Below are 23,767 nucleotides of genomic sequence, written 5' to 3'. Positions count from 1 at the left end.
CCATCATCACCGAGTCTCAGTCTTGCCTCCTGTTACCATCCCAGCACACACCCAATCCTCCCACTTCTGTGCCCCCGAGTTCCCACCACTCCCCACAGGGCCTTCTGCAGTCCTGCTCGCCCAGGGACTGGAAGCCATTCCCACCCGCTGTGCCCAACCCTCCTCTTTCTTCTGAACTCCCATCCATCCTCCAAAACCCAACCCAAATGTCACCTCTCCAGCAAAGCTACCCCAACAGTCCTTGGCAGAGCCAGCTTCTCGGGGGTCCTACAGCGAGAGCCTTTCTGTGTCTCAGCTTCCTGCTTCCGTTGCTCACTGGACTGTGGACCCCACAGCAGCAGGGACATTCCCTGGTCCCCTGAGCATCTCAGTGCCCAGCACAAGGCCTGAAGCAGGGCAGTGCTCACAGCGTGGTGTTGAGATTTGGGGGAAGCTTGATCTAAAATTCTATGGTCACTGAAGCCAACAAGGACTCTCTTTCTGTTGTTGTTGTTGTTTTCCCCAGGAAAAGGCTCTTTGGCCTTGAACAAGTATTTCAGTATCTTTAGGTGAATGGGTAGACTGACTGATAACACAAAATGCAAGACGGATGTCTCCCCCCACACCCTTCTAGGGGCCCCGTCTGTCCTTCTGTACCCGAGAACCCGTCAGTCTGCACAGGAAGGCGGTGACAAGACGGTGTGTGAGCCCCCCCTTGGGGCTCACATAGCAGCGATGGTCACCTCTGGCTGCCAACCTCCCTCCCTGATCCAGAGCAGCCCCGGGAGTCTTGGTGGTGGCCACTGATCAGTGTTTGAGGAACCAACGAACAATCATAACTTTGAGCTAAATTGTTTGTTTTTTTTTAATTTTTCACCAAGAGCTCCAGAAGGCAAGTAGTTTATCACCTCCCTGCCCTGAAAAAGCACAGCAAGGCAGACGATGTAGGGTGCTGGATGTCAGCTCTTTCTTGCTTTCCGGACCCACAGCGAGGCCCATGCCGCGTAACCCGTAGGTGCTCAGGCCCCGCGCAGCAACTCCACCGGCGCTGCTGGAGTTGGGTTATCTGTCCAGAAGATTCCACCCTGGATCCGCAGAGGAATCCGGGTGCAGTTTACTCTCCAGGGGCAGAGAGCAGGCGGCAGGCCAGGGGCAAGTGGCTCTTACCGAAGGCCTCACATGACACTGTGACGACCAAATGTCTTGGCTTAGGGCTGGGAGGGACACGGGACAGACAATGAGGTCCAGGAACCTCTGGACTGCTAAAAAGACGACTTTTAAAAAGAAATACTAGATCTGTAGCTCCCGGTGTTCACAGGAAAGAACATTGCTTGGGATCCCAGACCTGAGCAGCGAGAAACGAAGGCTGGGCTAACAGAGCCAGGACTTTATTCACAGTAGCACAGTCCTAATCTAAAACTCCAGAATTGAAGTCCAATGTCTCTTAAGAATGAGAATTCTTAAACCTGTCAGACCAGCTGACAGGGGAAAGAGGAAAAAAACAAAACAACACAAAATCAACTCAATCTCCCTTCACCTCCCAACACCCCAGCCACCTCCCACCCCATTAAAAAAAATTCATTGAAGTCACGCACACTTGCACACACTCAAATATGCAAACAAAAGACCAAATACCCAGGGAAATCTTAGGAATCACCTAAGGATTTTTCACCAGCTCTCCAGATGCTCCTTCTGTTTTTCTAGAAAAAAAGGAGGCAAGCTCTGACAGTTATGTCTAAGCAGTAAAAATTTGAGTTGGATGAGACCCCTTTTCTTAGTCTCTGGCTGACCAGTCCATATAGAACACCAGCAATGAGTCAGGAAGGCGGGGGCCGGTGTCCGGCTGCCCTAAGCTGGGGACCGGGTCCCGGGAGCACTAAGCTCGCACACGCAGCACCCCTGCCCACAGTCTGCCGCGAAGGGCCCTCCCCATGCGTTGAATGCGAAGCTCCGGTTGTTGGCTGCCACGGTGCCTGGCTATCGAGGAGGACAGGTGCTTGTGCCCGATGCCTGGGAGGGTGTCTCTGGAAGCCACGTTTTACAGCTTGAGGGGCTGAGAACGCAAACCCGAGGCAAACAAACCAGCAGGAGAGATCCCAGGACGCCAGGCTGCAGAGTGGGAAGAGATCATGTGGTCCAAGTCTGCTTTTTACATAAACCCAATCTATGAAGACAGCAGCGAGGCGCCCCAGGGGACATCTCTTGAGGAAGGGCGTCCTCCCCGGAGGCTGACTCTGCGAGCTGCCCAGGTTGATGGCCTAAGTCAGGTGGCGGCCCACGCCTCCGGAACATGTTTCGCACCTTAGTTGGAGAATCGTTTGTTTCCAGATGGTTCGAATCGCCCATCAGCGGGCCTCCCTGCCAGAGCCAGGCTGGGACACTGAAGAGAATCAGACTGTCTACACTGCCTGCTTCCCAGGGCGTGGTGAAAGCTTACAGCTTCCATTTCGTTGCCTTGTCTTACAATGTTTTCCCAACAATTTGTAAAATAAATAATTCAAAACATAATGAAAACCCCCGGCAAAGATAGTTGCTGGCCTGAAATTGTGCCCTGTGTCTCAACAGTGACTCAGCTCCCAAAACTCACACCTGTGGTCGGTTCCCAGGCTAAGGGGTGGAGCAGAGAGGGTGACACGAACCCCGGGGGCAGGGCAGGAGGTGCACACCAGCCCCCACCCTTTATATATTATGTTTATCTTTATAAATAGAGCATCCTCACGCAAGTGGCCACAATAAAGAAGGCCAAGAGTTCTTTTTTCCTCAATTATCTACACAAACCGTCAGAGATCTGCTAAGTCACATCTGCATGGCAAACTGGCAGCTCTTCACGAGAGCTCCGATCGCCACGGCGGTCACGCCTCAGCCAGACACTGCCTGTCCCTGCTGGGTACTGAGGACTGAGACAAAAAAATCTACTTTGCAGTAAGGCTCATGACAGAATTCCTTTAACTAAAAAGCCCAATTAATAGGATTTTTAAATGATTTGAGTCCCCCGAAAACTTGTCCTATACACAAGTTTTCAAGGTCACACAAAATGAAACCAATTAGACCAATAAAGGTTGTCCAGTTGGCTTGAGTTTCCAAGGCCACGCCTGCCACATACAATGAAACCCAACCAGACCCGTCAGCGTGGTCCAGTTGGCTGGGCTGCCGGGACTGGCTAGTCACGGATGTGACAGCTTGGTGGCCGCCTGCTCTCGGGCAAGACTCTGAGCCACGTGTTCAACCTTCACGTGGGAGGCAGTGGACACAGAGCCACGTGGGCCGTGAGCCGGAAAATTGGGTGTCTGGACTGAAGTTTATCCCGACAGTTTCTACAAAGCCTATCTTTTAGCCACTCTAGGAAATTTGGGCTTAAATTCCCTGTATTCCCCTCCACCCTCAAAAATAATGTTAACTTTGGTTTAACGCATCAGACCACTTGGGTCGGATGAAGGTGACCACTTAAATGAAAAGAAAACCCAGAAACGGAGGCAGACAGATGACCAGCCCTGTAGAGAAACCCAAGGGCGATGGACCGAGGCGGGTCGCGCTCCCGGGACCCTTCAGAGCTCGTCCCGCGACCGCGCGGCGTCCACGGAGGTGGGCGGCGGCAGCGCCTCTGTGTTCTTGGCGTTGCTGTGGATGTGGCCTTGCTTGCGGGACTTCCAGGAATGCGTCCTGTCCCAGTCGGTGGCCACTGTCTCGTTGTCCCAGATGGTGGAGGTCTCCGTGTCGCTCAGGTACCCCGGCTGGCCCGTGTAGTGCGTGGGGTAGATGAGCAGGGGTTCGGCAGAAAAGGCTTTCAAGTCCCTGGATGCGTAGTGCTCCTTGTACTCGGCCCTGGAGACAAGGGGAGCGCGGGGCATGAGCGGCCTGGAGGCCTAAGGAACAGGGACAAGGGGGGGAGAGGCCCTGCTTGCTGCTGTCTCTCGGGTGGTCATGGATTCCTTCCATTATTATTTTAAGTTGTGCTCTTTGGGAAAAACTTCAGTCTACAAACACAGTAAAGGTCTCTTGAAAAGCTTTCAGAAGATCTGCTCAAACAAGCAAGCAAAAAGGTCAGGATAGGTCTGGCCTTTCTGCATAGACAAGTTTAAAGGATGAATTCCAGGTGTTACTGTGAAAGTTAAAAATTAAGCTCTGTTGGATCATGTGATAAATAAATGTGATCACTTTACAAAAATGCCCTGTTCCCGGATTAATAATGAGACACCTGGGATCCGGACAGCGGTGGTGGGGTAAGGGACACAGTGGGGCTTGGAGGGGGCCAGCCTGGCTCTGCTCTCTGCCCCCTGTGCACCATTCGAGATCCAGCAAGGGTAAAGGACAGGGATGACGGCCTCCCTCCCAGGGCTCTGGTATAGATTATATGAGGGGACATCTGGACAGCTCCCAGGTCTGTGAGTGCACTGTAGGTATTAATTTCCCTTCCGTTTAGGGGATAATGGTCTGACCTCCAAGTTTCTACCAGAACACAGAAATAAAGTCAGTCTCTAACATGTTGTGCAAAAGAGCGCAAGGAGTCCATTTTTACTGAGGACAGGAGACCGAATGAACAAGTTGCAGCACAGGGCATCTCCACAGCTGAAAGGAAGGCCATCTAGGGAAGAGCTCACCCAGCAACGGAGAGAAGGAGCCGAGGTTAGAACCGGGGCTCCGGCTCCATGGATGAACTTTGGAGTCATTGATTGAACAGCAGCTACTACGTGAGGCATTTGCACGAAGCTCTAAGGACACAGAAGTGTAACACTACTCCTGCCTCAAAGGGCTCCCAGTCTAGCAGGGAGACTGACGGGTAAACCACCAGTGACCACACCTGTTGGTAAGCGCTAGACCAGAGTCTACGATGCCTGGGCTATGAGCACCCTGAGTTCCACACTCCCTTCCTCCACGATGCCTTGCTTGGGTGTCCCGTCCTCACCCCCTGAACCTCTACACGTCTCTGTGATGGCAGATGGCTGGCATCCCCACGCATCAAGACGATTTGCTCATGAGTCTGGGTTTCTGACCAGACTGTGGGCTCTGCAAGGCACCACCGCCCAGCCTTCAGCACACACGGTGGCCTGAGCCAAGGGAACTGGAGATTTTCAGGAGCTCAGGAAGGCGACCTTCACCTTGAGGTGTATGAGGTGACGGAGGTAAGAAGAGCAAAGACAATGAAGGGACCAACCAGATTCTGCTCGGCTCAACTACCAACTAGATATTGTAAAGAACTCCCGGGCAAGACACTCACCCCCTCTGCCTCATCTTCCCTATCAGTACAAGGGAAACTCACTTGAGTCAGCCTTTCTTGCTCATGATTATGGAAAGATCATTGAGGAAACCTTTAGAAAATACCAAGGACTATCGGAAACTGAGTAGCCTGATTCATGAAGAGGCTGGGCCCAGTGACAGGGGGGCGTATGGGGAGACTCACACAGGATGCTTGTTGTACATGATTGGCAGAAACTCATCCACTGGCAGCATCTTCCCAAAAGGGTCGGCTCCCACCAGCTTCTGTGCTCCTTCCAGAGAGATGACGTAGCCCAGGGTCCAGTAGGAATAGTCAGCCTCCACCAGGTTCACCACGTTGGGCACGGCCTTCTCTGGCTCTTTTACTTGCATCCTCTTCCTACCGATATAACTGTAAGGAAAAAGGCAGCGAAAACTCGAATATCAGGCATTGCTAAGGACGGAAGCCAGCTTCGGTTTGCACAGACACCTTTGAATGCTCCGACCAGTTGTATCTCGTATCTCGCGTTAAATGTGTCCCACCACAAAGCGGATCCGGGCACCAGCCATGACGCCATCTCCCGGCAGGGAGGCCACTTCCCTGGCTCCGTTTGTCAACCCCCCAGCTACTCCTGCCCAGCAGACTGCGTGCAAGCCAGAACGAAAGGGAACAGTGAGACTGAAAGACCTTTCAGACTGTTTCCCCAAGATGACGTGGGCCCGCCGGCTGTGTTTACGAAGGTTGGGAAGGCCCGAAAAAGGCCAGATGTGAGAATCCCAAGTCTATCGTCTTCAAGTCCCCAAAGTTTCAGCCTTGGACGCCTTCTGCACAGCACTCACAAATGAGGGTGGTAGCGACCCAGGACTTGTAGAAAAAATCTCTGTTCAGCCTTTGGTTCTTTTGGGGACATCAAATGTCTACCTACCTAGCCACTGTCTTTTCAGACTACAGAGTCTGAATTTCTCTAGTGTATCACAGAGTGGAAAGGAAACTCCTACTGAGCACTTGAAACATGGTCAGAGTGATGGAAGGACTGAGTTAATACTATTATTAATTTTAACTAATTTGAATTTAAAAGTTAAAGCTGTGTAAAATATTGTTTTCCCATGGAACAAGCTTATTGTTTTGGTAGGAATATAGTTTATTTTAACAGCTGAAAACTTAGCTTCTGGATTGAAGTATGTTCTAAGTATAAAATGCACATAGAATTTTGAAAACTTAGTATATAAAAAAAGAACGTAAATGATCTTAATGATTTTTAAATATTAATTTCATACTAAATTAATAATATTTGGATATGGTGTGTTAAATAAAATGTATTATTAGAACTAATTTAAACTCATTTATACCCTTTTAATGTGATTACTAAAAAATTTAAAATGACGTGTGGCTGTGTTGTATTTCTGTTGATCAGCACTCCCTAGATGTTTCCAATGGCTTGTTCTATTCTTCCCATTTACTTCCCTTATTTTCTTTTTCTGGAAAAATTTATCAATCATGGACAGCTTATTAACTTTCATATTTTGAGTTTAACATTTGTTTCTTCTTCATTTTAGGAAGTGAGAGATAAAATTTGAAACTGCTTTTGTTCTTTAAGACTTTATAATAGATTTTAATAGAATATTTTGACTTGATCAACCTGTGAAATTTAGAAAACCTTTTTTTTCCCATGTCCTTATCAGGACAACTGTTCTTCCTTCTTGGATCTGTTGGTACTTTGTCCTTAGAAATGCACCGGCCAAACTACACGTGGACAGGGACGTAGGCCAATTCCAAGCCCTGGGCACCTTGAGTTGTTGTCTCTGATTATGAGGCTTCAGTGAAAGATGCCTTTGCACAAGTCCTGTTGGCATAAAATAGCTTCCAGGCTTCATGTCTGTGAGGCTTTAACCACAGGCTGCAGAGCCACAGGTTCAGAAAGGCAAAGTGCAGAAACTTCTGGAAGATACGGGAAGAAACTGATCTCAAAGGGGCCGCGCAGAATACAAATCTAATCACGTGACTGGTATCTGATGGGGAGCGGGTCTCTTTTTGCTAGACAGGACCGATTTCTGGGTCTATTTCTAATAAGTTAGTTGAGCCATTGCTAGGTTTCTTTTGAACTCGGAGTGGTCCAATTTCTGAAACAACAAGTGTCCCGCCAGGCCGGAGCAAGGCTGCCCCCCGAGGGTGGGAGGAGCAGGGACATTCTCTGCGGCAGCTGCTCCAGAGGAGCAGGCTCCGGCGTGCTGGACTGCCTTGCACACACGGCTGGGCGTGCACACGCTGCCTGGGAACTTTCTGCTTCACTGACGGGAAACAGAAACTGTCATTTTGGTTTAAAAACAAAATTGGGGGAGGGGGAAGAAAAAGGAAGGAAGCAAGGATGGAAGGAAGGGAGAAAGGAAGGAAGGAGGAAGAAAGGAGAGCAAGGAGGGAAGGAAAGAAAAGTAGGAAGCACTCAGTTCCCAGAGGCAGGAGACAAAGGGCATTAACTACGTGTGGGTGGGAGCCAGCACTCCCCTGGGGAGCCTGGTTTTCCTGTGTCAGCCTCAGACCCTTCCCCAGGCCCAGCTGTCAGTGCTCTCCCTGTCGGTGTGACCTCGTTTCCCAACACAGGAGCCCCTGGCTGCCCCTCCAGCTTCCCACCTGCTCTCCTGGGAGCTGCCCCCTGCCCTCGACGGAATGCCCTCCCAGCCCTTCCATGGGCCACCTTGCACTTCCGCTGTGCTTCTGCGCGGGTGCTCAGAGCCACGCTCTGCTCTGTCTGAAGGCCCCGGATCTGCAGGCAGGCTCCAGCCCTCAGACAGAATTCCCCATAGTTTCTCACCCTGAAGAGTAGACGGCTGTAAAAAACCTCTACCCACTTTTGCTTCTGAGAACGTCTATGGAGAGAAAACCAGGCAAGTGGAAGCTGAAGCTGTATCCCCTGCCGGCTGGGAAGGAAGGTGGGGCTCTCTGCCCTCTGGAAAGGACTCAGTGCTCTCTGCTGAGCTCGTCTTGTCACTCACATCAGTTCCCAGTCCAGATGAGCCTGGTCGATGTCATCCATCAGCTTCATCAGCTTCCTCTTAAACTGATGCTCAAAACGCACGTCATCCTCGATCACAAGAGTCTTCTCCAGCTCTCGGTCAATTACCTACAAACGTCATCAGTGGGAAGACACCCTATGAAAAGTTTGATACCCATTTTTATTAGATAAATAAGTTTTGAAAAGTCACGAGTGTAAGTAGCATAACTTGTAATAGCTCAGAACTGGAATCGAAGTGAATGCCCGTCAACAGGAAAATGGATAAAGAAGCTGTGTATTCGCAGCAATGAGAATGTATGGTCTCCAGGGAATGTCACAGGTGAATCTTCTAAATGTAACATTGGGAGGTTACCCTTCGATACGATTCCATCCATATAAAAGAGATCACAAACGCAGGCAAAGCTATTCTGTGCTGTTAGAGGTCAGGGTGGTGACTGCCCTTGGGGACTGGTGACCAGAAGGAAGTACAGAGGGGACACTCCCGGGTTGCTGGTGTCCTGTGTATCAATATGGGTCCTGAATGACATGGGTGTGCTGTTCAGTTTGTGAAATTTCACGGAGCTCTACCTTATGATCTACTTATTTTTATACATACCTAGTACATTTCATTTAAAGTTTAAAGAAAAAAAAAGATAGGCATAGACTGGATCATTGAAAGAGAACAGGCATTCAAGAGACCCTTCTTTGGGGACTTTCTCTTTTCTTGTGGGAACCGACCTCTACTCAGGAGCCCGGCACTCCAACACCCTCTCGCCTCAGTCTGTAAGACGGTTCAAGTTCTGGCTCTGCTGCTTCTTACCTGGACAAGTGGGTAAAAGGGGCCCATCCCTCCCAACCCGCCTCACATGGCTTCTGTGTGACTTCTTGTAGGAAATCACTTACAAACTGACGACATAATAGACACATACAAGGCACTCCTGCTGCTGCTGCTGATGATGAATTAATGATAATGAATTAATAAGCATGGTGGCTAGGAGGAGGGTCTCCTCCCTGTCATCATCCCAAGTGGCACCAAAGGTCCCCTCCTTGTCCCTTTGTTACTGGCCTTGGGTCAGAGGGAGATACAAGGCAGGAGGACTTCTCAAGGAATCTTCTGGAATGTTATGGGTTCACTTTATAATTGGCTCTAACTCACCTGTAATATCTTTCTCCTTTCTCCTCATCATAAAATTGCACATCTAAAATAAATTATGATTTACCTCTTTCCAGACAGAGTAGTGGCTAAGAAAGCAGCCGATTTCACCCCTGGTTAGAGGCCGGGAGGAGTAGGGGTCGCGATAACCAGGCAGCATTTCGATGTTCAGGGCCTTGAGCTGGCTGGTGTTGAGGGCCCTGCATCACAGAGAACACGTCTGAAATTAACAAGTCCAAGCGTCCTCGCCACAAAGGCCAGAGAGAGAGAGAGAGCCCTGCACACAGAGAGGAAGACCTCAGGTTTCCATCAGTCCTCACAAGTTCCTCGGGGTCAATCACGGCAGCATCGTGAGCGTGTGAAGACAAGAGGGTGTCATATTTCATAGTGCCCGACGTAGTTCTAAGCATCATTAGGTTTTTTGACAACTTCAAAAAATACTCTCCTAACGCAGGAGAGGTAGTTCCCAGGAGCAGTAAATGCTGGAAGGGGGGAGCACAGGCAGGGAGGAGGACAGGGACTGTGTGCGTGTGTGTGTGTGTGTGTGTGTGTGTGTGTGTGTGTGTGTCTTTCCTTTGGACCTAAAATAAAAACAAGGTTAAAAATAAAAATGGCAGAGAAACATTTCCAGAATTGTGGAGTGAGTAAGGGCGTTTCAAAATCGACTCCTTTATAAAAGTAATGAGGACACTGGCAAAAACTGTCGAAATCAACTTTCCAGACTCTGGACATTAACGGAAGGTTTGCAATAATCCAAGAAGTGTTTATTCAAGACGAACTGCTGAATCTCTGTTAACACAGTGAGCTTTGTGGGGTTTACACCTTCCCTAATCTCATCCTCCCTTCTCGGCCCTAGAGAAGCCTTGAAAACCAGTAGCCTTACAACTATGGCAGCTGTGAAAACCAGCAGCCTAGCAGCCATTGGAGGGGATGGAATGAATTAGGACTCCCCAAAGACCTACACCCAGAAGGAAATCCCTGTTCACAACCTACCTGGCAGCTCCCTGGAAAGCTGCCCTGACTCCGAGTTCATTCTGGGCAAACTGTCTTATCTGTAGGGCATTGTCAAAAACCATTAGCAGCAACCGTTTAATGTTACTGCTGTCCGAGCAGCATTATCAGCTCAGGCTAACAATAGGCTAACCAAAAAATTTAAAAGTAAAAACTAAGGAATAAAAGATCCATATGGAGTTTGAAACACTCCAGAATATTCCTGAGACTATAGAAGGCATATTCAGGGCTGTGCACACACTCAGGAAAGACCTGAGAAATCCCTCATCTTTCACCTCTGGCTGACCTTGAAGACCTGGGAGAAAAGGCAGTGAAAGCAAGTGGATTAAACACTGCAATCAGTGGAAGAGCTTGGCATAATGAGTTTTAAAAAATATAATAATACAGCTATGTGATATCTACAAGAGACAGACTTCAGACTCAAAGACACAAATGGGTTAAAAGTAAAAGGACAGAAAATGATGTCCCATGTAAACAGCGACCACAAGAGAGCTGGAGGAGCTATACTAATATCAGACAAAATAAACCTCTAGACAAAATTTATACTAGAGGCAAAGAAAAACATTTTTTAACAACAAAAGGGCCAAACCATTAGGAAGAGACAAAGAAAGACATTTTTTAACAACAAAAGGGCTAATTCATTAGGAAGATATAACAATTATTAATATAATTATAAACCTAACAACAGAACCCCCAAAACATGAAGCAAAAACTGGCAGAATTGAATGGAAAAATACATAATTCAACAGTAATAGTAGGAGACTTCAATGTCTCACTTTCAATAATGGATAGAACAACCAGGCAGGAGGACAGCAAAGAAATAGAAGATTTGAATAACACCACCAACTAGCCCTAACAGACATCTATAGGACACTCCACTCAGCAATAGCAAAATCCATACTTGGGCACATGGAATATACCATATGTTAGACCATAAGGACCATACAGACCATAAATTAAACCTCAGTATATTTAAAAGGATACTCCAACCTCAATAGAATAAAGTTAAAAATAAAAAACAAAAGCAGACAGAGAGAAATAAGTAAAATGAAACAAATAGAATGAAATTAAAAATGAAAAATGGGCCGGGCGTGGTGGCTCACGCCTGTAATCCTAGCACTTTGGGAGGCCGAGGCGGGCGGATTGCTCAAGGTCAGGAGTTCGAAACCAGCCTGAGCAAGACCCCGTCTCTACCAAAAATAGAAATAAATTAATTGACCAACTAAAAATATATATACAAAAAATTAGCCGGGCATGGTGGCGCATGCCTGTAGTCCCAGCTACTTGGGAGGCTGAGGCAGTAGGATCGCTGAGCCCCGGAGTTTGAGGTTGCTGTGAGCCAGGCTGACGCCACGGCACTCATTCTAGCCTGGGCAACAAAGTGAGACTCTGTCTCAAAAAAAAAAAAAAAAAAAATGAAAAATGAAAGCAAATTTGAGAAATTCACAAATATGTAAGATTAAATAACACATTTCTAGTAACCAATGGGTCAAAGAAGAAATTACAAGAAAAATTAGAAAATATTTTGAGATGTATGAAAAGATAGCATACCAAAACTTATGAGATACTCCTAATACAATACTTAGAGGTATAGTTACAGCTGTAACTCTATTAAAAAAGAATATATCAAATAAATAATCTCACCATCATAAGAAACTAGAAAAAAAGAAGAGAAAACTAAACCCAAAGCAAGGAGAAGGAAGAAAATAATAAAGACTATTATGGAAATAAATGAACTAGAGAACAGAAAAACAATAGAGGAAATCAACAAAACTAAAAGTCTATTCTCTGAAAACATCAACGAAATTAATAATTCTTTATCTAAACTGATGAATAAAAAAGAGCAGACTCAAATTATTAAAATTCAAGAGGGGTCATCCCTTCCAAACTTATGGAAATAAAAAAGATTATAAGAGAATATTATGGACAATTAATTATATGGCAAGAAATTACAAAACCTAGATGAAATGGACAAATTGATAGAAAGCACAAACTACCAAAACTGACTCAGGATAAAATAGAAATTATGAATATAATAAGTAAACAGGTTGAATTAGTAATCAAAAAGTTTCCCACAAAGAAAAGCCCAAAACCAGATGGCTTCACAGGAGAATTCTGCCAAATGTTTAAAGAATGATTAACATTAATCCTTCACAACTCTTCCAAAAAACAGAAGAGGAGGGAACACATCCAAACTGATTTTATAAAGCCAGTATTATTCCAATACAAAACCAAAGTCATCACAAGAAAATTGTAGATAAATATCCCTTATTAATACAGACACAAAAATATTTTTAAAAAATTACTGGCAAATGGAGTTATACAGCATGACCAAATGGGATTTATCTCAAGATTAAGAGTTTGGTTTAACATGTGAAAATTAATCAAAGCAATGCACAACATTAACAGATGAAAGCCACATGGTAATCTCCATAGACACAGAAAAAGCATTTGACAAAATCCAACACCCTTTTATGATAAAAATAATCAACAAAATAGGAATAAAAGGGAACTTCCTCAAACCAATAAAGGCCATCTGTGAAAAACCCACAGCTAACGTCACTTAATGGGAAAGACTGAATGCTTTCTCCCTAAAATCGGACAATAAAGTCTGCTCTCACCATTTCTACTCAACATTGTATTTGATGATCGAGAAAAGGTATTTAAGCAAGAAAAAAAAAATGGTATCCAGATTTGAAAGGAACAAGTAATACTATCTGTACTTGCAGATTACATGGTTTTGACATAGAAGATCCTAAGGAATACACAAACACAAAGACAAAAAATTTTTTGAACTGATAAAACAGTTCAGCAAGGTTGCAGGATACATGATCAATACACAAAAATAAATGCTGTTTTTATATAGTTAGCAATGAACAATATGAAAATGAAATTAAGTTAACAATTCCATTTATCATGGCATTAAAAGGGTAAAATACCCTTAGAAGGAATAAATTCAACAAAATAAATATAAGACTTGTACAATGAAAATGACAAATTGTCATCCAAAGAGATAAAGAATATCTAAATAAATGGAAAGATATCCTATGATCATGAATCATAAGAGTTCATATTGTTAAGATAGCAATACTCTCCCAATTGATCTACAGATTCAATGCAATTTGAAACCTCAGCTGCTTTTTTCTTTTTTTGTGGAACTTGTTAAGCTAATTCTAAAATTCATATAGAAAAGCAAGGGATGCAGAATACCTAAAACAATCTTGAAAAAGAATAACCAAGTTCAAGGACTCATACTTCCTTACTTACAAAGCTATAGTCATCAAGACAGTAGTAATAGCATAAAGACAGACATACAGATCAATTGAATAATACTGAGAGTTCAGAAATAAACTCTTACATTTACATCAATTGATTTTTGGCAAAAGTGCCAAGATGATTCAGTGGGAAATAAAAAAACAGTCTTTTAAACAAATGGTGCAGGTACAAATGGATAACTATGTGCAAAAAAATGAATTTGGACCCTATCTCATACCATATGTAAAATTTAGCTCAACATGGAACAAAGACCTAAATGTAAAAGATACAACTGTAGAACTCTTAGAAGAAAATACAGGAGTAAGGCTTCATGGCTTTGGATTTGATAATGGATTCTCATATAGGATACCAAAAGCATGAACAACAAGAACAACAAAAAATGCATTGGATTTTATCAAAATGAAAAACCTTTTTGCTTTAATGGGCACCATAATGAAAGTGTGAGAATCTACAAACTGGGAGAAAATATTTTCAAATTATATATCTGATAAAGGACTTGTATCCAGAATATATAAAGAACTCTCACAACTCAATTAGTTTCCCTGGTCCACGTGGCCTATGCATGGGCTTGAGGCTCTTGAGGGTGTTTGAAGCAGTGGTTCCCAAACTCTACTGCGCCCAAGAATAGTGCTGCCAGATTCAGCAAGTTAAAAACACAAGACACCTAGTCAAATTTAAATTTCAGTGAAACAATGAATAATTTTTTAGTATAACTAAGACCCATGTAATGTTGGAACAAATTCATCTGGGGGTCCTGTATTTTATGTGGTAACCCTACCCAAGAACCACCTTGAGGCTTCTTCAGTGCAGATCCTGGGCTCAGCCCCAGAGATTATGATTCAGCAGGTCTGCGATGGGGCTCAGAAAGCTGCCCTCTTAGCTGTCTGCCCTCTTAGCCGTCTCTGGGGTCTCTGATGGGAGTGTTCAGGCTACGCTTTGAGAAACACTAGTTGGATTCTCTATGGGAGTCATAAGAACTTCTTCAACAGCAGTTAGCCATACTTCTTAGTAGGGAGGATGCAAATATAAAATAAAGCCACTTACACATTCCAATCATGGAAAGGAGCATTTTGTAAAAATCTGTGTCTTGAAATAATTTAAGGTGTCAAATAAAAGGGTAAAGCCAAACAAAACAAAAAATAATAACAACAAAAACAAAAGCACTGAAGAAATCTGTCCAATTGGTTTCTCTCTGTGACTTTTCTGCCACATTCCTGGAAAAAGTGGCCACTATGATCAGCCCAGGCAGATTGTGGCAGGCATGTCATGCAACAGGACCTGCAGCCCTTTCTGCATTTTTTTCTATTTATTTTCTTCAGGTTGCTCAAGTTTTAGCACTTTTCTCTAAATCAGGCTCTGGGCACAATGCTGAAAGCATTACTTCTGTTACACCACAGGAATCTGGAAACCTCAACGATTGCAAGAACCCCTGGAAATGGGAGACAGTCAAGTCCAGTGTGAACCTTCAGTGCAATGATGACCAAAGATCACCGGATGGTGAGTGCATTTCAGGCTTGCTCTTCAGGATAAAACCAGCTTAGACGCTATTATAGGTGGCACGCAGTCATTTAAAAAATGTATCTATCCTTTAATGACCAACGCATCTTAGAATCCGCCCAGGAATAACCCTCTGTCGGAGAAGGCACATTCCCAGTCCATCTGGAAGAAGAGAAAGAAACCCAACTCACTTTCCATCTACAGCCTCGACAATCTTGACCTCAATCTCCTGCTCATACAGCGTGCGCAGCATCCGGTCCCGCCTGTCTTTCCTGCGCTTGAGGTTTATCATGAAAATCTAACACAGGAAGAAAACGGGAAAAGAAACACAGATTACTCAGGTCTGATTTTAGGCTGTTTGAAAAAAGTTTAGTAAATGTAAGGACCAAAGTTTTAGGTAGAATAAGGAATGGGAAGGATAGGGAAAACTGTGGTGAAGATTTGTTTATACCGTGTTTCCCCCAAAATAAGACCTACCCATAAAATAAGCCCTAGCAGGATTTCTAAGCATTTGCGCAATAGAAGCCCTACCCTGAAAAGAAGAAAGAAGACCTAGTGATGGGCGTGGCTACTCAGAGAGTCTGCACAACCCATGCATTTCGTTGCAGAGCGGGGAAAGAAGACCAGCAGCCCTTCTCATCTGCCCCATCCTGACAGCTACTATCCCAGAGGTGACCGGAAAGTTGCGGGCAGCCCCACCAACAAGGTTGGCTCCCCCTGTCAGGCCCCGGCCATCCTGTGCATGCCGCAAGCTGAGGCTTTGAGGAGAAAATAACACATTCCCTGAAAATAAGCCCTAGGCTGTCTTCTTGAGAAAAAATAAATAAAAGACCCTGTCTTATTTTCAGGGAAACATGGTATTTCAGATTAAGTTTATGTAGAGTAAATGATATTAATCTGAACTGAATTGCTTTAAAAACTATATTTAGTGAAGTAACTCTCTTCGTTTCTCTGATATTCATTGACAAATGTGTTTTCCTTGCTCTTAGGATAGGAAAGTTCAAAAGGTTAATCTTTAAGAGGCCAAAGGTAGTCCTTATTTGCAGATAACATAATCCTATATTTAGAAAAACCTAAAGACTCCACCAAAAAACTGTTAGAACTGATAAATGTATTTACTAAAGTTTCAGGATACAAAACCAACATCCAAAAAGCAGTAGCATTTCTGTATGTCAATAGTGAACAATCTGAAAAAGAAATCTAGAAAGCAATCTCATTTATAATAGCTATGAAGAAATTAAATACCTGGGAATAAATTTAACCAAAGAAATGAAAGATCTCTATAATTAAAACTATAAAACACTGTTGAAAGAAATTGAAGAGGACATTAAAAAGTAGAAAGATATCCCATGTTCATGAATTTGAAGAATTAACATTGTTAAAATGTCCATACTACACAAAGTGATAAATAGATTCAATGTAATTCTTATCAAAATACCAATGATATTCTTTACACAAATAGAAAAAACAATGCTAACATTTATATGGAACCACAAAGGTCTCAAATAGCCCAAACAATTCTGAGTAAGAGAACAAAGCTAGAGGCATGATACTACCTGACTTCAAAATAATACAAAACTATAGTACCCAAAACATCATGGCATAGGCATAAAAACAGACATGTGGATCAATGGAACAGAATGGAGAGTTCAGAAATAAATACATGCATTCACAGCTAACTCATTTTCAACAAAGGCACCAAGAACATACTTTGGGGAAAGGACACCCTCTTCAATATTGTGCTGGTAAAACTAGATATCCAAATGCAGAAGAATGAAACCAGACTCCTATCTTTCACCATATATAAAAATCAAATCAAAATGAACTGAAGACTTAAATGTAAGACCTAAAACAATAAAACTACTAGAAGAAAACTTTGAGGGAAATGTTTTAGTACACTTGTCTAAACAAAGATTTTTTTGTGTGTAAGACCACAAAAGCACAGGCAACAAAAGCAAAAATAGACAAATGGGATCAAATCAAGCTAAAAAGCTTCTGCACAGCAAAGAAAATAATCCCAAGTGAAGAGACAACCTACAGAATGGGAGTTTTTTTTGCAAGCTATCCATTTGACAAGTAATTAATAGCCAGAATATATAAGGAACTCAATTCAATAGCAAAAAAATAAATAATTCAATTAAAAATGGGCAAAAGATCTAAATAGACATTTCTTTTTTTTTTTTTTTTTTTTTTTTTGAGACAGAGTCTCACTTTGTTGCCCAGGCTAGAGTGAGTGCCGTGGCGTCAACCTAGCTCACAGCAACCTCAAACTCCTGGGCTCGAGTGATCCTTCTGCCTCAGCCTCCCGGGTAGCTGGGACTACAGGCATGCGCCACCATGCCCGGCTAATTTTTTTTTTTATATATATATATCAATTGGCCAATTAATTTCTTTCAATTTATAGTAGAGACGGGGTCTCGCTCTTGCTCAGGCTGGTTTTGAACTCCTGACCTTGAGCAATCCGCCCGCCTCGGCCTCCCAAGAGCTAGGATTACAGGCGTGAGCCACAGCGCCCGGCCCTAAATAGACATTTCTAAAAAGAAGACATACAAATGGTCAACAGATATATGAAAAAATGCTCAAAATCACTAATCATCGGAGAAATGTAAATCAAAACTGCAATGAGGTATCTCACCCCAGTTTAAATGGATATTATCAAAAAGACAAAAATGGGCCTGGGGCAGTGGCTCATGACTGTAATCCTAGCACTCTGGGAGGCTGAGGTGGGCAGATCGTCTGAGCTCAGGAGTTCAAGACCAGCCTGAGGAAGAGCAAGACCTCATCTCTGCTAAAAAAAAAAATAGAAAGAAATTAGCTGGAAAACTAAAAATATATATAGAAAAAATTAGCCAGGCATGGTGGTGCATGCCTGTAGTCCCAGCTACTCGGAAGGCTGAGGCAGGAGGATTGCTTAAGCCCAGGAGTATGAAGTTGCTGTGAGCTAGGCTGATGCCACAGCACTCTAGCCTGGGCAACAGAGTGATTTAAGGCAAAGAAGTTGAAGTACATAATAATTTTATTACCTCCCTTGTTTGCCTAACAGGATAATTATTTTTTAAAAAAACATAATTTACATGGTGACTCTATTTGCCTCATAACTTGGGACTTTATAACTTAATGGGTTGTGTTTTTCTGCATTTCATTTTCTCCCCTGTTTAGAATCCCACTGCCACGGGCCATGCTCCATCCCTCCGTTTTACAGATTTGGGAGGGAAAGGGCTTTTCCTCCTGTGTAAACACGGAGCCACCTGGGGTGACTTCAGGAGAGCAAAAACACATCACAACCCAAAATAGACAGAGATGCACCCCCCTAAGTCCCCTCAGACCAGAGACGTCCAATCCGGGAAGACTTCAGTAAATAACAATCCAGTCCCAGTCCTGGCCAGGATAAGTGCCATGAAACTGTAGCCACGAAGGACAGCAGACGGCTCACTCACGCTGAGTGAACAGCAAACAGAGACAAGAGCCACACGGCCAAATGCAGTCTGGATGCCCCCAGTGAGGTCGCAGAACACTAGGACGATTGAAAAGGCCCCTGAACGTCCCTTTTTCTGCCCTCCCATCTCTGTTCCAGGAGGATCGACAATTTCCCCGGGCTCAGCCTCCGACCTGTGTCACCTTCCATAGGGTTGGCATTTTCCCGAAGGGCTCTGGGAGTGACCCAGCTCCCACACTGTGTCCCACCGAAAGGCCAGAGCTAGATGATCCTGGGTTTTGTCCCATTTTGTTTGCTTTGGTTTGGTCCTCATAGGTGTGTGTTTGTAGGAGGAAAAATGAATGTCCGTGAAGCCACGTGGGTGCTCTCGCCTGTGAATAGCAAGCTGAAAGCTGGTGAGAGCTGCAGAGAAAGAAAACAGCGGGGCCACGTGGAGGCCGCGCCAGTGTGTGGCGTGGGCCAGCCCTGGCTGGTTTTGAAAACTATTTACAATGGAGTCTCACTCCTCTCTACTACATTTAAGCTCAACTCCTCTCATTCTGCGCTCTGTGGAAATAATGTCATAGCTGTTAACTCTTCCCCATTTAATATTCATGCAATACTCTTTCCTATTCCTGAAGTCTAGCTGCAAATCAGTTTTACAGAAGAAGTCCCAATTCCCAGGTCTAGCAGCTCTTTAAGGCAGCTGGACTTGGGGGACAGGGGTGTACATGCCGCAGTGTAACAAACAAGGCATTTCCTTGCCGTGGCAGTGAGTACAAACAGCACAGGGTGTGGCCTCCAGAAGCCACGGGAAAGTTCCCTCTCGGTTTGTGGATTCCTGGGGCACAGTCCTGGCTTCCAGACCACCAGGCTTCTTCTGGATATGGCTGAGCAGCTACACGAGGGACCTATGACGGAGTCAGTGACTTGCTGTCACCACTCTGGCCCTGCCAAGTGTCTGCTGTACATATTACCAAGAGAGGCACCGCTTTATATTTCTGCTCCATTCTTTATACAACTAAAACTTAATAATAAATATGGCCCTTAGAAAGCTGTTAAGAAATTCTTGACTGCTAAAGGGTAGAATTTGAGAACAAGTTTCTTTTTCTTTCTTTCTTTGTCCTCTCAACCCTGTCCTATGATCTTGTCCCATGGAAGAATAGTAGAAAGAAAATAAAGCATTGAGTATTCCAGAATGGTTTCCACGCAGATGTGGCAGAATAAAGTTAAAATCCTCCAATGCCTAACCCTCTTTACCCTACCTGCCTTTAAACCTTGATGAGACGGTTGATATGACAATACCTGCTCCTGGAAAGTATCACATTCACTTTCATTACTAAATGGAAATCTTTCTGACTCAATGATTAACTCCCTTTTAAGTTAAGAAAACTGGGAGGAACAACAGAAACCAAGTAGTTTTCCCAAGATCTCAGAGCCTTTTCAGCAGCCCAGGCAACCTTGCTGGTTCTCGGACATGTGCTCAGGCTCCTGTTCCAGTGTAAACATGTAAGCATGTGGCACACACGCACACACGTGCACGTGCACATGCACGGACACACCTTTCCTACCTCATCAAATCCCATCTTGTCTGGATATTTCGGGACAGTTGAGACATACTGGGAGGGTTCCATTGGAGGATGGTCAACTGGAAGACACAAGAAACAGGCGGAGTGCTTTGTTAGCGACAGGATTGGAAAACAGAATCCCATCTGTACACCTGAGCCCTAGGGCTGCAGCACAGCCTGGACATACAGGGCAGGGGTACCTGCTCACAGTCCCCCAGGACTCAGTGGCCTCACGGGAACCCCGATGGTCAGGGCACTGGTTTCAACAGCACTTGTTCACACGAAGACTGCAGCATTATTCTAAGAGTATTTGGGAGCCATTTAGGGTAATGGTTAAGAGGGAGGGCTCTGGAGACAGAGGATCTGGGCCCAAATCTTGGCCTGTGGAGGCCCAGGAGACTTAGAGGATCTCTCTAAGGCTCTAATTTCTTTGTGTGTAAAACTGGGATAATAAAAGTGTATCTCTTACTGTGTTATCAAATGTAAATGAGACCTGCTTGCAAAGCACTCACCACATTAACATAGTAAATGTTCAATAACTCGGCTATTACTTACCGTGGCCCATGATGAAAGGGCTCAGAATTTTTCTATGCATTTAAAATTGTCAAGGTTTGGAACTATTTGTATCCCATCCAGGCAGGTTCGGCTACAGGTGTGCAAAAGGTCCTTTGTTTTAACACAATCTTACCTCTGAGGGCTGGCCCACATCCCAGAACTTGGTAGAGAGCTAACGGGAGAATTCCAGCTGGAGGGACATTGCATCTTAAGTGATAAAAGTCTCATTTATTTGATACTCTGAAAAAAACTTTCTTTGCTAACTGCATATTTTAAAGATTGGAAGTAATATTGGTTAAAGAACCTGAGACGGCCTTGAAGGATTTTTAGTATTGTACAAATTCGAAGTACTCATTTGATTTTTCCTAAAAGGAATAATACAAAGAAAACTTAAAATGAGAGCTGGTAACTGGGTTGTTCAAAGAATTATCGGTGATGGCCATTACTACTGCCATCAATAATCTATTCTCCTCTATTCCAGGCACATGCCATGAATACATTTTCTTGCCTTTGAAGTTGCTCATGGCCATGTGACTTTCTTGGTGAGGTTTAAATTGTTGCTGCTCAAGGCTCCAAACCCCGCCCAGTCCCACCACAATGATCACGGCAGCACGTGTTGATGTGCAGAAGCCACAGACTTGCAGCAGCCTGCAAGGCTGCACGACACATGGAGAGCAGCTGCCCAGAGATGCACCAGACTGCAGACTCTGAATAGCAAGAGATGAGCCCTTGTCGTTTGAAACCAGTAAGGTTTTGCTATCTCAGCGTGACTTTGCCTGTCCTGACCGAGCTACTGTCTGGTGGGTCTGATCTGTTTAACTTACCCTTCACTGAGATATTAAAGAGAAACCATGACATCCAGTTTCACTTATGATCAAATGATGGGAAATTCTAGAAGGTAGTGAGACAGGTTTCCTAAGTCAGACACAAGAGCCGGTCTCATTACTTCAAACTTGATACTTACAATCACACTTCTGTGAGTACACAGTGCATGAGGGTTTTTTTCCAGTAGTGGTCCAGACTATTTTGGTCCTTTCTGCTTTACTCCACTCCTTACTATTCATAGTTTCTTTTAAAATCAACAGGGAGGGTCCACCATGTACAGGGGTAGGTTTTAAAGAGAAAGGAACTTAATGTACTGATTCACTGTGTTGTTTGAGGAGGTGTCTGGCTCTCCCTGCCCGGGCCTTAGACTTGGGAGGAGGTTATGTTTTGAGTCACCTTTCCCAGGCTGCTGGTCTGGTTTGGCACTCACAAGGCCTGTGTGGCTTTGACATTTCAGCCAAAGAGACTGCTTTTAGCCACTGTGCTTCCAGCCAACATGGACGGACATTATGTTCACAGGACAAGTGTAGCAAGAAAGCCACACACACAAGTGGCTGGCTCCTGAAAGTCACTATTGAGCAAAAATATCAAAGAAGTGTGCCTGGGTTTTGCCACCTAAGGCAGCACTAAGCCACAGAGGAAAACAGAAGTGATACAATCAGTTCGACCTAAGGAACTTACTATGGGGGAGAGGGGTGTGTCTTTGCTGACATCAAACTGGAGGTTTAGGTTTATGCCAGCTTCTGTTTGTGGTCATTTCTGACTCCATCATTCACATATATATATATATATATATTTTTTTTTTTTTTTGAGATGGGATCTCACTATGTTGTCCAGGCTAGTCTTGAACTCTTGCCTCAAGTGATCCTCCCATCTCTGCCTCCCAAGTAGCTGGGATTACAGGTCATCATTCATAATTTATCCAGTCTATCATTGAATCACTTCCTGTAAATGGTCTGCCCCCACCCCCCACCATACCACCACTTGGGACAATGGGCTTCGTTGGTTCTTGGATAGTTTCAAGACCTAGGAATAATAATTATAGCTATTGTTCTAGAGATCTTATTGCTCATGGAACTATAGGCTGCCCACTTGACATATATAATCACATTTATTTAATCTTATCATATAGCATGGGATAGATATGAGTGTTTCTATTTTTACAGACAAAGAAACAAAGATTTAAATAACTTGCCCAAGGTCATAGAGCTGGTAGAGCTGGTGTTTGAACCTAGGTCTGGCTTTTGTACCTGAGCTCTTAAGCCCCACTCCATGCCCCTGCCAGAGCTAGTCCTTGGTGGCCGCTGGTGTTTGGCATCTGGCCAGCTGGGCTGGGTTCACAGGAGCTCGTTTAGCCCAGACATGTCATTTAGCCCAGACAAAAGCACCTGAGATATTGCAGTTGGATCAAATCCTAACACTTCTCTATTCTGTCGCCTGAAATTCCAGTGCTTCAGCCCTCTCCCTGGCCCAGGCCCTCACCCACCGTGCCTGGGCTGTTCTAATATTTTTCAAACACTGGCATGCTCTCAGTCTTTCCTATTTTAACTCATTATGCCCACTGTTGTCAAAATAATCTCCCTCAAGCACATCTCCGTTCTAGACCCTAACAGTCACACTTGGCAGGATACTTAAGTGGCTTATGTTTGCTAAGGCTTTCATAGTCACCACGTAATTTTATCTTCTTTTTGTTGTCATTTGTTCTTACAAATGAAGAATCTGAGACTGATCCAGATGTAGACTCGCCCGAGGGCAAACAGTGAGAGATTAGCCACTTGGAACTCAGTTTTAGACCTTCTGACTTCAAATCCAAAAATCTTAGTAATCTTTACGTGACGTTCTGGTGCCTCAAAATGTGGACACAGGACTGAGAGCAGACACCTGAGACTTCCTGTCGCCTCATGCTGTGATTTGCAAGATGAATCTCTTCCTGTTTCATGACGCATTTATAGCTACCACCTTTACAAGATCTAGCCTGTCATTCTGTCATTCCTCTCCCCAAAGAAGCACAGCCCCTGTTCTCTGCACAGCTCCTAATGCGCTAAATGAGTTAGCAAGTGCAGAGCGATGGGCACGGTGCTTTTAGTGAGTGTTAGCTGTTGTTATAACCCATCTCCCACCTCACTCAGATGCTTGCACTCTGATCTCTACAACTGCACTCTACAACTCATAAACTCCCGGGCCATTCCTGCATAAAGAATCTCCATTCTTCCACTGATCCGCCCTAATCCTGGATAAACCCCATGGCCCGCTTAGTCAGGACCAAGAAGACAACTGCGGGAGAAGTTCACAATTGTGTTGACCG

The 23,767-nt window shown here is 44.4% G+C and overlaps 1 protein-coding gene across 1 annotated transcript in view; it reads right to left on the bottom strand.

The window, feature by feature from the left end:
* Positions 1 to 1,351: 1,351 nt before the first annotated feature.
* COLGALT2 (collagen beta(1-O)galactosyltransferase 2) overlaps positions 1,352 to 23,767 on the bottom strand; it is a 97,324-nt gene continuing 74,908 nt past the window's right edge. Inside the window, exons 7-12 of the mRNA XM_012736037.3 lie at positions 20,086 to 20,162; positions 15,291 to 15,397; positions 9,383 to 9,515; positions 8,164 to 8,291; positions 5,378 to 5,584; positions 1,352 to 3,801 (exon numbers count right to left, since the gene is read on the bottom strand). Of these exons, the coding sequence (XP_012591491.2) occupies positions 3,525 to 3,801; positions 5,378 to 5,584; positions 8,164 to 8,291; positions 9,383 to 9,515; positions 15,291 to 15,397; positions 20,086 to 20,162 (929 nt within the window). The 3' untranslated portion in view covers positions 1,352 to 3,524. The remainder of the gene's footprint in view (positions 3,802 to 5,377; positions 5,585 to 8,163; positions 8,292 to 9,382; positions 9,516 to 15,290; positions 15,398 to 20,085; positions 20,163 to 23,767) is intronic.

The sequence above is a fragment of the Microcebus murinus genome, chromosome 23, assembly GCF_040939455.1.
Source record: "Microcebus murinus isolate Inina chromosome 23, M.murinus_Inina_mat1.0, whole genome shotgun sequence".
NCBI classification, from domain to species: domain Eukaryota; kingdom Metazoa; phylum Chordata; class Mammalia; order Primates; family Cheirogaleidae; genus Microcebus; species Microcebus murinus.
The sequence above is the reverse complement of the archived record's forward strand: the minus strand, read 5'-3'. Positions and strand labels throughout refer to the sequence as shown.